This window comes from Leptonotus elevatus, chromosome 16 (assembly GCF_054856555.1).
Source record: "Leptonotus elevatus isolate MCC_2025b chromosome 16, RoL_Lele_1.0, whole genome shotgun sequence".
Lineage (NCBI taxonomy): Eukaryota > Metazoa > Chordata > Actinopteri > Syngnathiformes > Syngnathidae > Leptonotus > Leptonotus elevatus.
In genome coordinates, this window is record NC_141254.1 from 16,434,429 (window position 1) to 16,449,010 (window position 14,582).

At 42.6% G+C, this 14,582-nt stretch overlaps 1 protein-coding gene across 1 annotated transcript; it reads right to left on the reverse strand.

The window, feature by feature from the left end:
• Window positions 1–535: 535 nt before the first annotated feature.
• On the reverse strand, window positions 536–14,125 carry LOC147161019 (A disintegrin and metalloproteinase with thrombospondin motifs 15-like). The gene is made up of 8 exons (XM_086098519.1): window positions 13,018–14,125; window positions 8,105–8,237; window positions 7,754–7,921; window positions 6,152–6,435; window positions 5,281–5,458; window positions 4,878–5,050; window positions 3,348–3,523; window positions 536–2,178 (listed from the first exon to the last, which is right to left on the reverse strand). Exons 1-8 carry the CDS (start codon window positions 14,014–14,016, stop codon window positions 1,383–1,385), a joined length of 2,907 nt encoding a protein of 968 aa, XP_085954645.1. The 5' UTR covers window positions 14,017–14,125; the 3' UTR covers window positions 536–1,382.
• Window positions 14,126–14,582: the final 457 nt, after the last annotated feature.

The following is a 14,582-nucleotide window of genomic DNA, read 5'->3' on the forward strand; positions in this document are numbered from 1 at the left end:
AAAAAAAAGCGATAGAGACCACATGCATGTGAATTCAAACAATACAAGTTTTCCAGGTGCCAGGTTCTCTGTCCAATAATTTTCTACCCTTATAAGGGCATTACCATTGAAATGTTTACAAATGTGCGACTTACATCACAATCCATTTGACCCGCACATTCATGATTGACCCCATTCCAAATCCAAAACTTTGCTGGAAGCGTTCAACGTTGTTGTCTTGTACGATTAACGCCATCAAACGTGCAATAAGATCTGACGGTGAACCCGGTCAGGCAAGAGGCCATTGGGGGAACAAACAAATATGTCCGTTGGCTGCCTTCCAGGTTCTCCTTCATCTGCTCTTATGTAGGTCAGCCTTTTTTTTTTTCCTCCAAAAATGTTATTTAAAAAAACAGAAGAGTGCCTTTGCACAATGTTTTATGTCAGCAATTCAGATATTTTTCACAACGGGTAACTGGTGAAGAATGTACACAATTAGGATTTCTTATTTACCAAGGCTGGAACTGTTAACCAAATTCAAACACGAAAAAACTCAGACTTTTCATTCATGGCTTTATTTGGAATAAATATATTCAAAGACATTTCAGTTGTGTGTAAAAAAAAATATTTGAAAGTATTTACATGGAATTTTGCACAGAGCTGAATAAATGTATACATAGTATACAGTACAGCCCATATAAGGCATCTGCTTCTTTTGCTGTACAAAGTGCAAAAGTTGATCAAATAAAAAATAGAAATCAAAGTCGGACTATAAAAGGATCCATCCTGTGGTGGGATGTTGTATTGGACAATGTGGGCCCTTTTACAAATATAACAAGAATATAATAGATTTACAGGATTGAACACATTCGCTGCCATAGACGGCTATAGACGTCAACGATTTATTTTCACTGGGCTGGCAGTAACGAGTTAACTGAGTGCACAGAAAGAGTGGTGTCGTATCTTTGGCAGTGTCTGATGGTGAATAGGTTGGGCAGATTTCTTTTTTTTTTAGATAGAAACTTGTCTTTCTTGTGTGTAAAAGGTGTAGCCATTTGTGATTTGTTACAAATCTACTGCAGGATTAATTTGGACATTTCCATAAAATGACCACTTAAAAAAAAAAAAAAAAAGACAAATGGGTTCCAGACTCAGAAGACAAACATATATATCACCTGTTAGCTGACAGCTACAATGATGGAACATTTTATCTAGCTTCATAGTAACTTTGCAAAATGTTATTGTGCTGTAGTGGACTCTGGTGGTTTGGTTGAAATGGTGGAGAAAATACATTGCACCATCCATTTTTTTTGGTCTTCTATGCAAGTGTGTCGTGATGCAGGAGAGAGTGTGTGGAAATCTGTTGGATTAAGAGCTCAGTCATAATAAAGCTTTTCAAGTCCCTAGCAAGGCTTCAGTTTGCAGAAGTCCAGCTCCTGCGGTTTGCGTAAGCCACTGCAGTGGTCCCTGGGAAGCAAGTGTCCTGTTTGGGCCTTGCAGTGCAGCGGTCGTCTTTTGAAGCCTTTCCCGCAGGTCGTAGAGCACGGCGACCACCGCCCGGCCTGCCACTCTGGACACGGGTCTCCGCACGCCCTCGTGGCCGGCGGCCTTTTGGAAGGGTCGCAGTTCGTCGCCGGCTTGCCGTCCGTCCTCAAGCATTGCACCATCCGCCTTTGGAAACCGTTGCCGCAGCTCACCGAGCACTCGTCCCAGTTTGCCGACGTCCATTTCTCCAGAAGAGGCTCCTCTTTGCTGTACGGTTTCTTCAAAGTCGACACGCTCCTCTCCTTCACGCTGTCTTCAGCCAGGACGCTGTTGTGGGATTTCACTCGCTCCTCCTTCTTCACAATCTTGTCCTCTTTGTTGCTCTGACGGGCCAGGTAGAAGGAGTAGCGTATGCGAGGGGGCGTCAAGTTGCCCGCGCACAGCACTTCCACGGCGAGCGTCTCCCCCAAGGGGTTTACAGACTGGAGGGTCTCGGAGAGGCCGGTGGTGCCGCTGTAGCGCAGCAGGCTGCCCTTGACGATGATGTCTCTCTCGCCGGCTGATACCACGTAGTCGCCGTTAAGGAGGTACTGACCGTCGCTGTTCTTCACCGCCAAGTAGTTGTCGTCGCCCAGCATTCCTTGGTAGCCGCGTTGGCGGATGTCTATGTTAGTCGCGCCCACCGGCAACATCACCACAAAGTTGTAGCCGTGCCTGCATAGCCAAAACACAACACATACAGCCAATGAGGGGTTGTGTAGTGATAGGACAACAACGCTCGATTATTGTAGTATGTATGTATGTAAAATCCACACTCGCTTTCCGTTGACCATTTAAGCAGTGAATCCTGAAATTCTGTAACTCCCAATGGGTTGCCGAAAAAACACGTCACAGTCCAAGAAATGAAAAATCGAATTTGATCAAAAATGGAGTGCACTTATATGTTGTCCAAAGTGCTTTACTAAGCCTCATATTCCCTTTTTTTTTTGAGCGTACCAAAACTGTACACTGCCGACACTCGCCGAGCTGTGTGAACCTACGGAAAGACTTTCCTTTTTTAGTTTGAAATAACTTACTTTAACCTCCAGGATCCCTCACCGTACACTAGCCAGTGGCAGAATGAAATCCATTCCTGTTCTGTCGTACCAGCTAGCGAGCGCTAAGCTAACCTGGGAGGTTGTGTCTCTTTGGTCCAACATGCACGTTTGCTAACTGTCTTTGTGCTAGGACAGGGGTCAGCCACTTTTCCTGTCAAAGGAGCAATTTTAGGCCAAATAATTAACAAAAAAATCTGTTTATAGCCACAGAACATTTGAACATTATGATAAAGGAAACCGTGTGTTAGTGTTAGTCAAATGTAGGCCTACTGAGGGCCCAAGAACTAATTAGAGCTGCACCAGAACAGAAAAATATGCATCATCCTATACGTAGAGATTCACTTTCTTCTACCTTTCGTCTTCTGTTTTTGGATTTATTTATTTTTGGGTCATATTTTCAGATTTCATTTTTCATACATCTGCTTTTCTCTCAAATTTCTGACATTTTTGGCAGTTTTATGGGCATATGGTCATTTTCTGCCTCATTTTATGGCTTTTTATTATTATTATTATTTACTTTTTCCCCCTGCCTTATTTTTAATCAATGTTCTCACATTTTGAGAAATTTTGTGGACATTTTATGGTAAATTTTGGATATATTAAAAAATATATATATTTTATAGTTACTTTTTAAAACATTTTCTTTCCTGCCTTTTCAATTTTCTGACTTTTTTTTTTTTTTTTGCAATTTGGTGGCTGGGGATAGGTTGACACACACACACACACACACACACACACACACACACACACACACTCGCCAATAGGTGAATTTGTAAATATACTCACAAAGGCTTGGTGAAGAGTCCTGAGACCTTCTTGCAGCTCTTGTTGTCACCGCCGCAGATTCCACACTTGTTGAACTTCTTGGTTGATCCAATTTTTCCATCACAGCCGGCCTTGATGCATTTTCCTTGAACGCACACTCCTGTGGAGTCTGGGGAGCACGGGGTTCCATCCACAACCTGTGGTGCGCGCACACAGTGCAGTATGTGCATCAGAGGAGACCATTCATTAAACACAACACCCAAAAGCTGCTACTTCATTTCGGTCATTTTTACGTTGCGCGGTGATATTTTTAGGCGTTATTATTATATTGCAATCATTTCTAAAAACTGAAATGAGTTTATTTCCACGAAGCCATGGAACAGGATGTGGTGTAAAATGATATTTGGTTCAGATGTTTCAAGCAAGCATGCAGCTGCTCTATGATTCAGTGCTACATGTCCCCCGAGTGTTCACGTCCTCTTAACTCAATATGATGTAGTGTGAATTTTCTCTCACGGCTGCTCACACTCACTCCACACCCATATTATCTCAGGGAGATAACCCCCCCCCCCCCACCCCCTTCCCCCAACTCCTCTCCATCGTCCCATGCATTGCTGTTTTCCCTCAGAGGCTGAATTCACATTGCTCACAGATGAAATCGCTTTTGGCCACATAGTTCAAATTATTACGCTTATCCTGACGGAGTAACATTGCAAAGCATGTGGAGTGATTAAAAATAAATATAAAGTCATGTATCTGGCCAATCCTTTACAAGAAGCTTTAAAAATGTGTTATTTTTTTAGTTATTATTAGACAATGTAATGATAATAGATAGATTAGATGTACATATTAAATCCATCCATCCATTTTTATATAATACTTGACATCAATGTGGAGAAGACCAAACCTCAAGGCAGACATGCTAATCGCTATGTAGCCTGATGATGAAATGTAAATGTAAAAGCTTTTATATAAACATACGAATAAAACATCAATAATAAAAAAAACTCTAAAAAACGAAGCAAAGAACTCAACATGAAATAAACCCAAAAAAGGATACATTTCAAATGAAATAGTGCAAGGAAAAGGAAATAACACAGCTGTTAACGTCTGGGCTTGGCATGTAAGTGTAGATATTCGATGATGTGGTTACGACTACTGTGTTAGAGCGACGTGTGGCAAGTCCTGGTTTAAGATTCTTATGGTTTATGGTTTTCACTTCATTTCGTTCCCAACTGGCCCCAGCAAGAGATACTGGCTGCCTGTCAAGCTTGCAACACTTGTCGATCTGATTGGCCCCGGAATGGACGTTGACAGACAGATCATTCGTTGAAAATTCATTCGAATAAAGATTTCAATTCTAATATATGCAGAATGTCAAAAACGATAAATCGTCTTTTTTTCCTGGATGAATTTATGAAACGAGTTAGAAGCAGAGAAATCCAAAATGTCTTTGTAACATGAAGAATTAGCCTAGCCTGGATTCGTTTTATCAAGCCGTGCGTCCGAAGACTTTTGTTCACTGATCGTATTTAATGTTTTGCTTCTTACCTTAGGCGCCATAACGTAGAAGTAGCCAGTTCCGTTGGCCCTGCAGATGAGTTTGCATCTGTCGTCGATCCTGACTCCAGAGTATTTGGGCACCCACACCACGGAGGGGGCGATATGGTTACTGCTGAAACTGCGGCCGCTGGATTCACACTGCTCTTCGCGGTAAGTCTTGCCTGCAAAGAGACAAGAGAGAAGGGGGGGGGGGGGCAAACAAGGTCAGGACTGGAAACCTATTAAGCCCTTTTCACACTGCATTTAGCAAAGCAATTACTTCCAAATGTGGGAACGCTGGCAGCAAATCGTTTCGCATTGTGACACGTCTCTATCACATTGCGAGTGCAGTGTGAAAAGGGGCTTTAAGGAGGAAACTTGATGTAGCTGACTGTTTATGAGCAATTCAAACCTGTATCGGGGCAATGGTTCAGGTTGCAGGAGCGGTATTTGACCCGGACCCCTTGGCAGTATTTCCCCCCATTGGAGGGAACTGGGTTGTTGCACTCCCTTTTCGCCAGTTGGACGCCACCTTCGCATGTGCGTGAGCACGAACCAAACGTACCCCACTTACCCCAGCGACCGTCCACCTAGGAAATACACAAACAAGGAGGATTTTTTTTTTCCGATTTTATAATCACGGTGTGAGTTATAACACAACAGAATTCCATGAAACTTTGTAACTGGCACTCTAAAAACAGTTGGGTCAAAAGTAGCCCAATTATAGATTTTAAAAAAAATTGACCGATCAACTTTATGGGTCAATTTGACCCAAGTTTCTCGGTTGTTTTATACAAAGTGACCCAATTTTTTTTTTACCCAAAGTTGGGTCACAATTAACCCAAGTAGACCCAACTTTATGGCTTGTTATATACAAAATGATCCTTTTTTTGTTTTTGGGTGCACAACAGCCCCAAAAGTTGTTTCAAATTGGAGGATCTGTCCCAACTTTATGGGTTGTTTTATATAAAATGACCCCATTTTTGACCCAAGTAGAGGATCCGACCCAACTTTCTGGGTTGATTTATACAAAATGACCCCATTTTTGACCCAAAGGTGGGTCAAATTGACCCAAGTAGAGGATCCGACCCAACTTCCTGGGTTGATTTATACAAAATGACCAAAGTTTTGACTAAAAGCTGGGTTAAATTAAACCCAAGTAGAGGATCTGTCCATTTTTGGCCCAAAATTGGGTTATTTCTGACCCAATTGTCAAACAGAAAGCCAATGAACTGGAATTTGTTTTCTCAGAGTCACCCCCCCCCCCTGTCCTTGAGGCTTACCTTCAAAATTTGGTCCTCTTTGGGAGCGCAGATGCCTCGGTCACAAACTCTGCCATCCCCGCAGCGGGTTCCGTCCGCCCAGGGGAAGTGGCGAGTCATACACACCAACTGGCCGTTGGACTTGCCGGTGCACCACAGGCGAACGCAGGGAGGCTGCATGAAGGGACAAGGCTTGGAACCTTCGCCGAAGGCGAGCTCGCACTGACGGTCGAGGAGGTAGGATGCGCCGGGAGGTACGTTAGGGAGGCCTAATGGTTTCTGGGGCTGGTCCAGCAAACACTCCCCTGGAAGAGAATCCCATAATCAGTCCTGAGGTCACATGCACTCATTTTTATTTCACCAAATGTACACAGTCTCGGTGAAAAAAAAAAAAAGTTCATAAAGACAAATCACGAATGGGTGGCGAGAAACCGGTCTTGCAGAGAACCCGACGCCGACCCCTTCATCTGTAAACTCTTTGTCGAAAATTTCTCCTCTCATGTTGAAATTACATTAATTACAGTTTAAGAACACTTTCCAAACTTTCCAATTACGTTTTAATGGCTTTAAATGTTCCATTGAACTGATAGAAGTCAAATGAAGCTGAGCTCCATTTGCAATAAATGACACTCGGGCACCTTTCCAGGAACTTGCTAATAATGAGAGGAGTTTGACGAGCAGGTGCTTGGAAAAAAATTAACGATCATCATCAATAGAAAAGGGGTTCAAGGAGGAGGTTTTTAATCGCCGCTGCCTGATGCGAAGCTTTGCAGCCTCGTGAGCAATTTCAAATGCAGAAAACGCTATAAAGATGATAACAGGAAAAGGCCACAAAGAGAGCGGCCATAACTGAAAGTTCATTTGTGTCCTCCTATTATGCTGCAAATTTTGAATGATAGAAAAAGCTTTTTCATTCACTTCCAAAGCGCCTCCTATTGGAGAGCTGAATTGCGCAAAAATTGTCTGGGGTTGTCCGGAAAGTTACAAAGAATCGTGAAAACGGCCTCAAACGTGCCGCGGCTTGTCGTCATTCTCCAAGCTGCTCTGTCAGAAATCCAGATTTATGAGCGTGTTACAACATTATGCGACTTGGTGTCAAAAATGTGGAGAAAAGGTCAGGCAAGAGAAACAAAATGCAATCCTGACTGGTTCGTGTTCCCCTTGTTGTAAAAAAGTGTCTATTCAACCTGTATGGGAAACACTGGCCGGTTAAAGCAAACCGCTGCGGCGACGCTCCTCCAAACAAAGCCACTAATTTGGGACAGATGTGGAGCAGTTTTTTAAAATAAAAGTTTAGCATCGCTCCGAGGCCGAGCTCTGCGGTCTGGCACGTTCGAGAACAGTCGGACTCCATTTTTTTGCTCTTCTGAAGAATGCGTGAATGCGTTTTTTAACGGACACGATTGTACTGCGTTCAAGCTGAAGATGAAGAGGAGACCGAAAATGATGCGTCTTTCACTGGCAATGCTACTGCGAACGTTCGCAACGAACATGTGTTTTATGAACGTGATCATCATTCAAATATTTCACCGGTACGAAGCGTTGCGCCATTAAAACAGCTTGTGTTCATCTCCGCTTTTGGTTTCACATCAATCAAAAAGCTTGTTTGGAGAGGAGGCTCACCGTGTCCCCCGTCCAGGAACTCGGTGATGATGGCAGCGCTGCAGGGCGACCACGGGCTGGTGCGATTAATCTGAATGAGCGTGGGAGACATCATGTGATTGTCCTGCAGCTTGCCAAAGGCGTCCTCGCACGCCTTCACGTTGTCGTGCGGCATGTTGAAGACGTGTCCTGCGGAAAGGGGAACCGGGATGGCTTTTACAAATGCTTTTGGATCGTTTGTGCGGGGGGGGGGGGGGGGGGGGGGGTAAAGTGTTCAATTTTCAGCATTGATGAGATTGTTGTTTTCACAAAGCCCCAATTTCCTGGCGGCACGTCTGCTCATGTGTGATTCATGGAGTTGGCGCGGCTCACCGAGCTCGTGAGCCGTGGTGAAGGCCGAAGGCAAGCCGTCGTCTTCGATCACGGAGCAGCTCCTCTTGGGGTCGCACATCGTGCCAACGTCGGCCATTCCAAGGGTGTCGCATGTGGAAGCCCCGCACAGATCCTGGACAATCGCGGAAGAGAAACATTTTATTACAATGCGGCTTTACGCAATCGGGATTTTTGGGGCCGATCGTCGAACTGATCACAAGATGAAGCAATATGCCTAAACTTGTTTATTTACTCTTTATTAGGGCTGTAAAAAAAAGAAGAAAAAAAAAGTTAATTCTGGAGATTAATTTAAATTCTTTAAAATGTTAAACAAATTAACTCAGTTTTATTTACTTCCTGTGGTGGCCTTTAGCCTCTGCTCACGTTACAAGCTTTGTAGAACATAGTAGTAGAAAAGTGTGATTAATTTGTGATTAATTGCTTAATATTGCACAATTAATGACTTAACTCATTCACTGCCATTGACGGCTATAGCCGTCAAAAATTAATGTGAACTATTTCTATTAGTTTAACATTTTTTTCATTTAATTTCATTTTTTATGAAAACCTATAATTTTTTATTGCACATTTATAACAGATATAAAATTATCATGCGATTAATTACGATTAAACGGCCCTTATTTTTAATATATAATTTTCAAAATTAGGCCCGTCAGGCGATTCAAATTTGTAATTGTAATTAATCATATGAGTTCACTAGTTAACTAACGATTAATCACAAATTTTATATCTATTCTAAATTAACAATATTTTTTTTCTAGGTTTTTATACTCTTGTTAGCAAAAGTGGATTTTTTTTTTTAACTAATAGAAATAGTTCAAATGAATTTTTGACGTCTATAGCCGTCAATGGCAGTGAATGAGTTAAAAATATTTAATCGCTTGACAGCACTATTTAAACAAAAAAAATCGGGTCAATCTGCAATCAGTGTGGCGAAAAAAAGATATTCTCGATCACCGATTCAATCATAAAATGGATTATGGAAGATGCTTAGTTAGTTCAAACAACTGGCCTGCCCGCTGGCAACATCTGTGATTGGCTGAATAAGCGTGGCAGGAAGTTCATAAAAGCTATTTTGAATTAAAGAGACGTCAAAATTAAATAAATAAGACACATACCATCGCTATTTCTCAATTTGAGGTAAATAAAATGATTTCCGGACTTTTTACCGGTCAAAAAAAAACCTTTGAGATTGGACGGTCAAGGCTATAAATAGATTCGCTTTCGGGCTTCCATACTGTATGGTAGCACAGAATGACTCCGAAGGTTGTTTTTGCTGTAATGTCTTATTTACCGGATCCGATCTGACATTACAGTCAATCACCGATTTTTGCATCGAATGCAAAGTATGAGCCGATTTTGATCCAATTGATCAGATCGGTGTAAAGTCTAATTACTATTATGAGACCCATGTTGTACACTCCATAGACATCATTATTGAGACTTGGTAGGAAAATGTGAAAATAGCAAAAAAATATGGCGATGGCAAGGCCACTTTGCAGTTATAGCAGCTTCCACACTTCTGGGAAGACTTTCTACAAGACTTGAGAATGTGTCTCTGGAAATTTTTGTCCATTCATCCAGATGTGTGAGGTCAGAGGTGACTAATGTTGGACCCGAGAGATGGGCCTGGCTCACAATCTGTTCTACTTCATTCCAAAGGTCGGGGCTCTTAAATGATTCCACACAAAAGTCCAACAATTGTGGGGGAGAATCTTTCATTGATATTTATTGATTAAGAAGTGTGTCTTGAGACTTTCGTCAATATAATAGTCCATAATGGAAAAGTCACAACATGATAACTGGACCAACAGTAGGTTGGATATTTACAACAGACGGTTCTGTTTGTTATCCCAATGATGCTTTTCTACTCAAGAGGTTTGTTTAAAACTTGTCTGTACCTAAATATTTGTTTCTGGTCCTGACAGGCTTCTCTTCACATTTTTTTTTTCACGCACTCTGGTTCACACTAGACGATAACCACTATTTGAAACAATCATAAAAGCTTACCAATAATAAATGGAATCCTCGCTGACTTTTAAGGACAGAGAAAATATCTCTACGGTGTTAAATAAGGCTTTTCACTGACTTGCGTTTGGAGCACATGGTCCCATATGACGTCATGGCACTTGTTTTCCAATCATTGCATTTTCATGCAAGAGCAGTTTCCCAATTTTTTTTTTTTGTCACCACACAATTCCAAAACCTAATCTTAGCGAGGATCCATTCGGAGCACTTGACTGAGCCTCCTAATCACAGGACAAGTACACAACGTTAACCGCACACAGAACCGCCCGACTGCCGACTCCCTCTCGCTTTGCATACACTCGCAAAGCAAAAAAAAAGCTGCGGGCAGTTCATAGGCCCTAACATTTCACACTATAGACAATTTTTTGGGGCAAATAAAGCACAAAATTGTTCGCTGGTGCTGATCAACTCCAGATGTGTTCCGGGGAGTGCTGATGACACTGTTTGGGTCATTAGTGAGAAATGAAAATAGAGGCAAACATGAAGCGGCGAGAACCACAAGGGGCTCAGGCAATGACCTACTTCCCACATCTGTCATCTCATTTTGCCGTTTTGGTGCATTGCTTGCAACGTAAATACAATTTGCAAGTTTTATTCCAGAGGAAACATGTCAGTGTTTCCATGCGTTTACATGTTGAAAACCACCCGGCAGGAGTGAGACCGATGGATTTGGTCTTGCTCGACAGTGCAGTTACTCTTAATTAACTTTTTAGGCCAGGGGTCTGCAACCTGTGGCTCTGGAGCCACATGTGGTTCCTTTAGTCCCTCTCTCTAAAAAATTGGTAGAAATTAATATTGTTTTACATATCTTTAAATTTACATATACATAAAATATTATTTGAACGTAGTCATGATTTTTGATTAAAAAATGTTTGGTTTTTTTAAAGAGTCAAAATTTGTAAGTTTGTAAGACAGACGAATGGTAGATGAAAACGTTTTAAAAATTACCTAAAAATGTCCAAAAAAGGAAGAGGAAAAGCAGAAAATTACCATAAAATGTCTAAAATTGCCAAAAAATGTCAGATTTTTTTAAAGCAGAAAATAATCAAAAAGTAACTATAAAATGTCCACAAAATTCCCCCCAAAAGTCAGAAAATTGATTTAAGGAAAGGCAGGAAAGAAAATGTTTAAAAAGTAACGAAAAATGTTCAAAACAAAAGAAGAAATCCCAAAATGTACCATAAAATGTCCACAACATTGCCAAAAATTATATAACAAAAAAAAAGCAGGGGGAATGTTTTTTTTAAATAGCCATAGAATGTCCAAAAAAAGGAAGAAAAGAGGCAGAAAATTACCATAATATGTCCATAAAAATGTCAGAAATTTGACAGAAAGGCCGAAAACTCTATATGAAAAATATTACCAAAAATATAAATAAAATCCAAAAACAGGAAACGGAAGGTAAAAGAAAATGAATCTCTACGTATTGGATGCTGCATATTTTTTCTGTTCTGGTGCAGCTCTAATTAGCTCTTGGGCCCCCAGTACATTAGACGAACACACCGTTTCCCCTCATCACAATGTTCAAATGTTTTGTGGCGCTAAACAGATTTTTTTTTTTGTCAATGACTTGGCCTAAAACGTCACCTTTTGACAGAAAAGGTTGCTGACCCCTGTTATAGGCTCAAGTGTGCATGCGGTCCCCCAATGAACAGACGAAAACAACCAAGTGGCTCACGATCAAGAGGGTGATGGATGATGCTATGCTTCTTCCATATGTGCCAGCAATCCTCAAGGAGACAGGAAATATGAACTTGAAATGAATATGGATGTGGTTACATGATGTCGACTGACTACAGCTGTGGAGAAGTGACCCCGTGGATCTTTCTGACTCAGATTGCGCAGGTGGGGGGGCATAAACCCGATGTGACATAATGAACATGCACAACCTACATCGTACCTCCTCCCTCTGGCTTTCCCCTCAGGTCCCTGTTTAATGAGGAGCAGGCAAGTTGAGGGGGGAAGGGGGGGGGGGACACAGCTGGAGGAGGAGGAATGGGAACGGCTGTGAGAAACTTCCAACGAGGGCATCCCTGAGGGCGCTGATGCGACTTCTTTTTAGTAAAATGACAGGTGCATATTGAATTCATAAATGTGGGGCTTAAGACAGCGCCAAATTTAAATATCATTCCCACTACATGGATAAAAAATATTGGGCCGTTACATCTAGAGGAAGTGAGATAGAAATATTCCCCCTAAGACTAATGAGTAATAAATAATGCCACCTTTTTTTGTGTGTGGTGCAAATAATTAGTACATTTTGAAAACATTCCCATATGTTATTATATTATTGCAGAGAAATTATTGCTTTTTTTTTTTTTTGCATCAAATTCTGACAGCCAAATTTCATAATAGTGCGCCCTCCAGTGGACAAAATTGGCAACAACAGTTAATTTTCCAATGTAAAAACTGAAATTCGTGTTCTGTCCTTGTGCGCCAGGTGGCTGGTCCTGGCCCGCGGGCCGTAGGTTTGACACTCCTGATGAACAATGTTCATCTCGATTCTAGATGAACATTTGTTGGCTCAATAGCTTTTTACTAATTCATCACAAAGGTGTTTGATGGGGTTGAGGTCAGAGCTCTCAATTCTTAAACACCAAACAAATCACTAGATGGTAGAAGGTACAATTTGTAACATACTGCTTTGTTTTGTTTTTTTGTCTTGATTTACGTACGCTTGCACTTCAACCCCCACCACGAGATGGCGGCAGCAAACTTCACAATATGTGGTCAATTCACATTGGCTTCCTTGCTGTCAATCAACCCCACAGGCGGAAGAACAAGCAAGAACAAAACATACAGCTGTGTTGCGTTTCCATGTGCAAATATGAATATATAGATTGAACCTCATGAAAACAATTTACCTGTCTTGTAAAGAGGATGGCCGTGTCCCAATATTCTGCATGCTTGTCGCTGTTCTTGTTCATCTTTTTTTGCCAAGTGCAAAAATTCCGGAGCGTCAAAGCCGCGTTCCCGGACACTTTGGGTCCTTCGTCCACCTCGGAGATCACCAAAATCTTCACCACGACGATGTGGATGGAGTTGAGGATACTCGGATGCTTATAGAGCCTGGCGGCCACTGACATGAGCGTCAGGATGTAATGTTTCAGGTCGTTCCCGTGGAACTCAGCCATGGTCTGGTCCGCCACCACCAGCGTCTCCACGTACCTGGGCACCGACGCAAAGCGTTTGCTTCTCCCCGCGCCCCTCAGCATGGTTTTGGTCGCATTGCTGTTGTCTTTAACGGTCTTGTATTTCCCTAGCATCTGCGCGACGTGGCGGCTTACGTCATTGTTGACCGCGCACCTGGAAGTGGAATTCGGCTTCGGGTTGCTGCTGTTCCTGCGCCGGATGACGTGCGCGCCGCGTGCGCTCGCGCTCGCGCCCGCGCTGTCATTGTGCACCGGGCTGATGAAATACTCCCAGCCTCGGTAGCCAAATGCACCTTGCACGCCCTTGCACAGGCTTAAGGCTGCGTACGAAAAGCGGTCAGCGTTCACGTGGCCGGAGTAAAAACACCGACTCAGCTCAATGGTGACGTCCGAACCGGAGAGCCACGGCGGTTCGTCTTGGCTGGACACGGAAGGGCCAATGAAGTTGGAATCTTGCCGTAAATCCACCACTAATTCCTGGTGGAAAGCTTGAATTCTTAGCACACATTTGCCGTGGAGCGCGTCCACGTCGTTGTCGTTATACTGCTGCTGAGTGTCCAGCATGAACGGGAAGCAAAGTTCGCTTTCCATGCAGCGGACCAGTTCGGACAGCGACACCACGACGTGGAGCAGACACGTCGTTCTGACAAACATGACGATGTTTGCATTCAACTTGGAACGCAATGACCAAAAGCTCCGAGAGAAGAGCATATCCAACGTGCAGGCAGGCGTCTTTCTACTCGAGTGCAAACTCCTCCTGGTCCTGACCCATTCCCGGCCTGCACCTGTGTGCTCGCTCCACTGCTGCCTTCAGTGCACTTTATGCATTTTCGTCTGGTGTGAAATGATGGAAACTCTATCTCACTTTCGGAGGGGGCAGTCCGTTGGAGGAGACACTCATTGGATGCAAATTGCTGCACAGCCTCTGCGTGAGCAGGTCCCAGTGGACAGGGCAGAGTCACCGGAGGATCCAAGTCCACTGCTTTTAACACCACATTGTGAATTTTATTTAAAATATTTTTTTTCTGGCAAAGGTTAAACTCACTTCACGTATAGAGAACTTGAGCGTTTATTCGATGCATTCAGCTGATCCATATTTTATTGTGTGGCCTTGTAAGAAAATGTACTTCTGTATAGTATTTGTAGAATACCTGTTTCTCCTAAGTATTTTTTTCCCATCACACTAATGCCTCGTGCTACTATTCTGCAGACTAATGAAAGAAGGTCAGCATGCTATAGGACAACTACATGTTACATGCAAATTTGTGCACTAACTA

Excerpts from the sequence above, each read along its gene's own strand:
- LOC147161019 (XM_086098519.1), bottom strand. The coding sequence starts at position 14,016 with ATGCTCTTCTCTCGGAGCTTTTGGTCATTGCGTTCCAAGTTGAATGCA. Across the intron at positions 6,436-7,753 it reads GTTCCTGGACGGGGGACACG|GGGAGTGTTTGCTGGACCAG; the intron begins GTGAGCCTCCTC and ends ATTCTCTTCCAG. Across the intron at positions 5,459-6,151 it reads AAGAGGACCAAATTTTGAAG|GTGGACGGTCGCTGGGGTAA; the intron begins GTAAGCCTCAAG and ends TGTATTTCCTAG.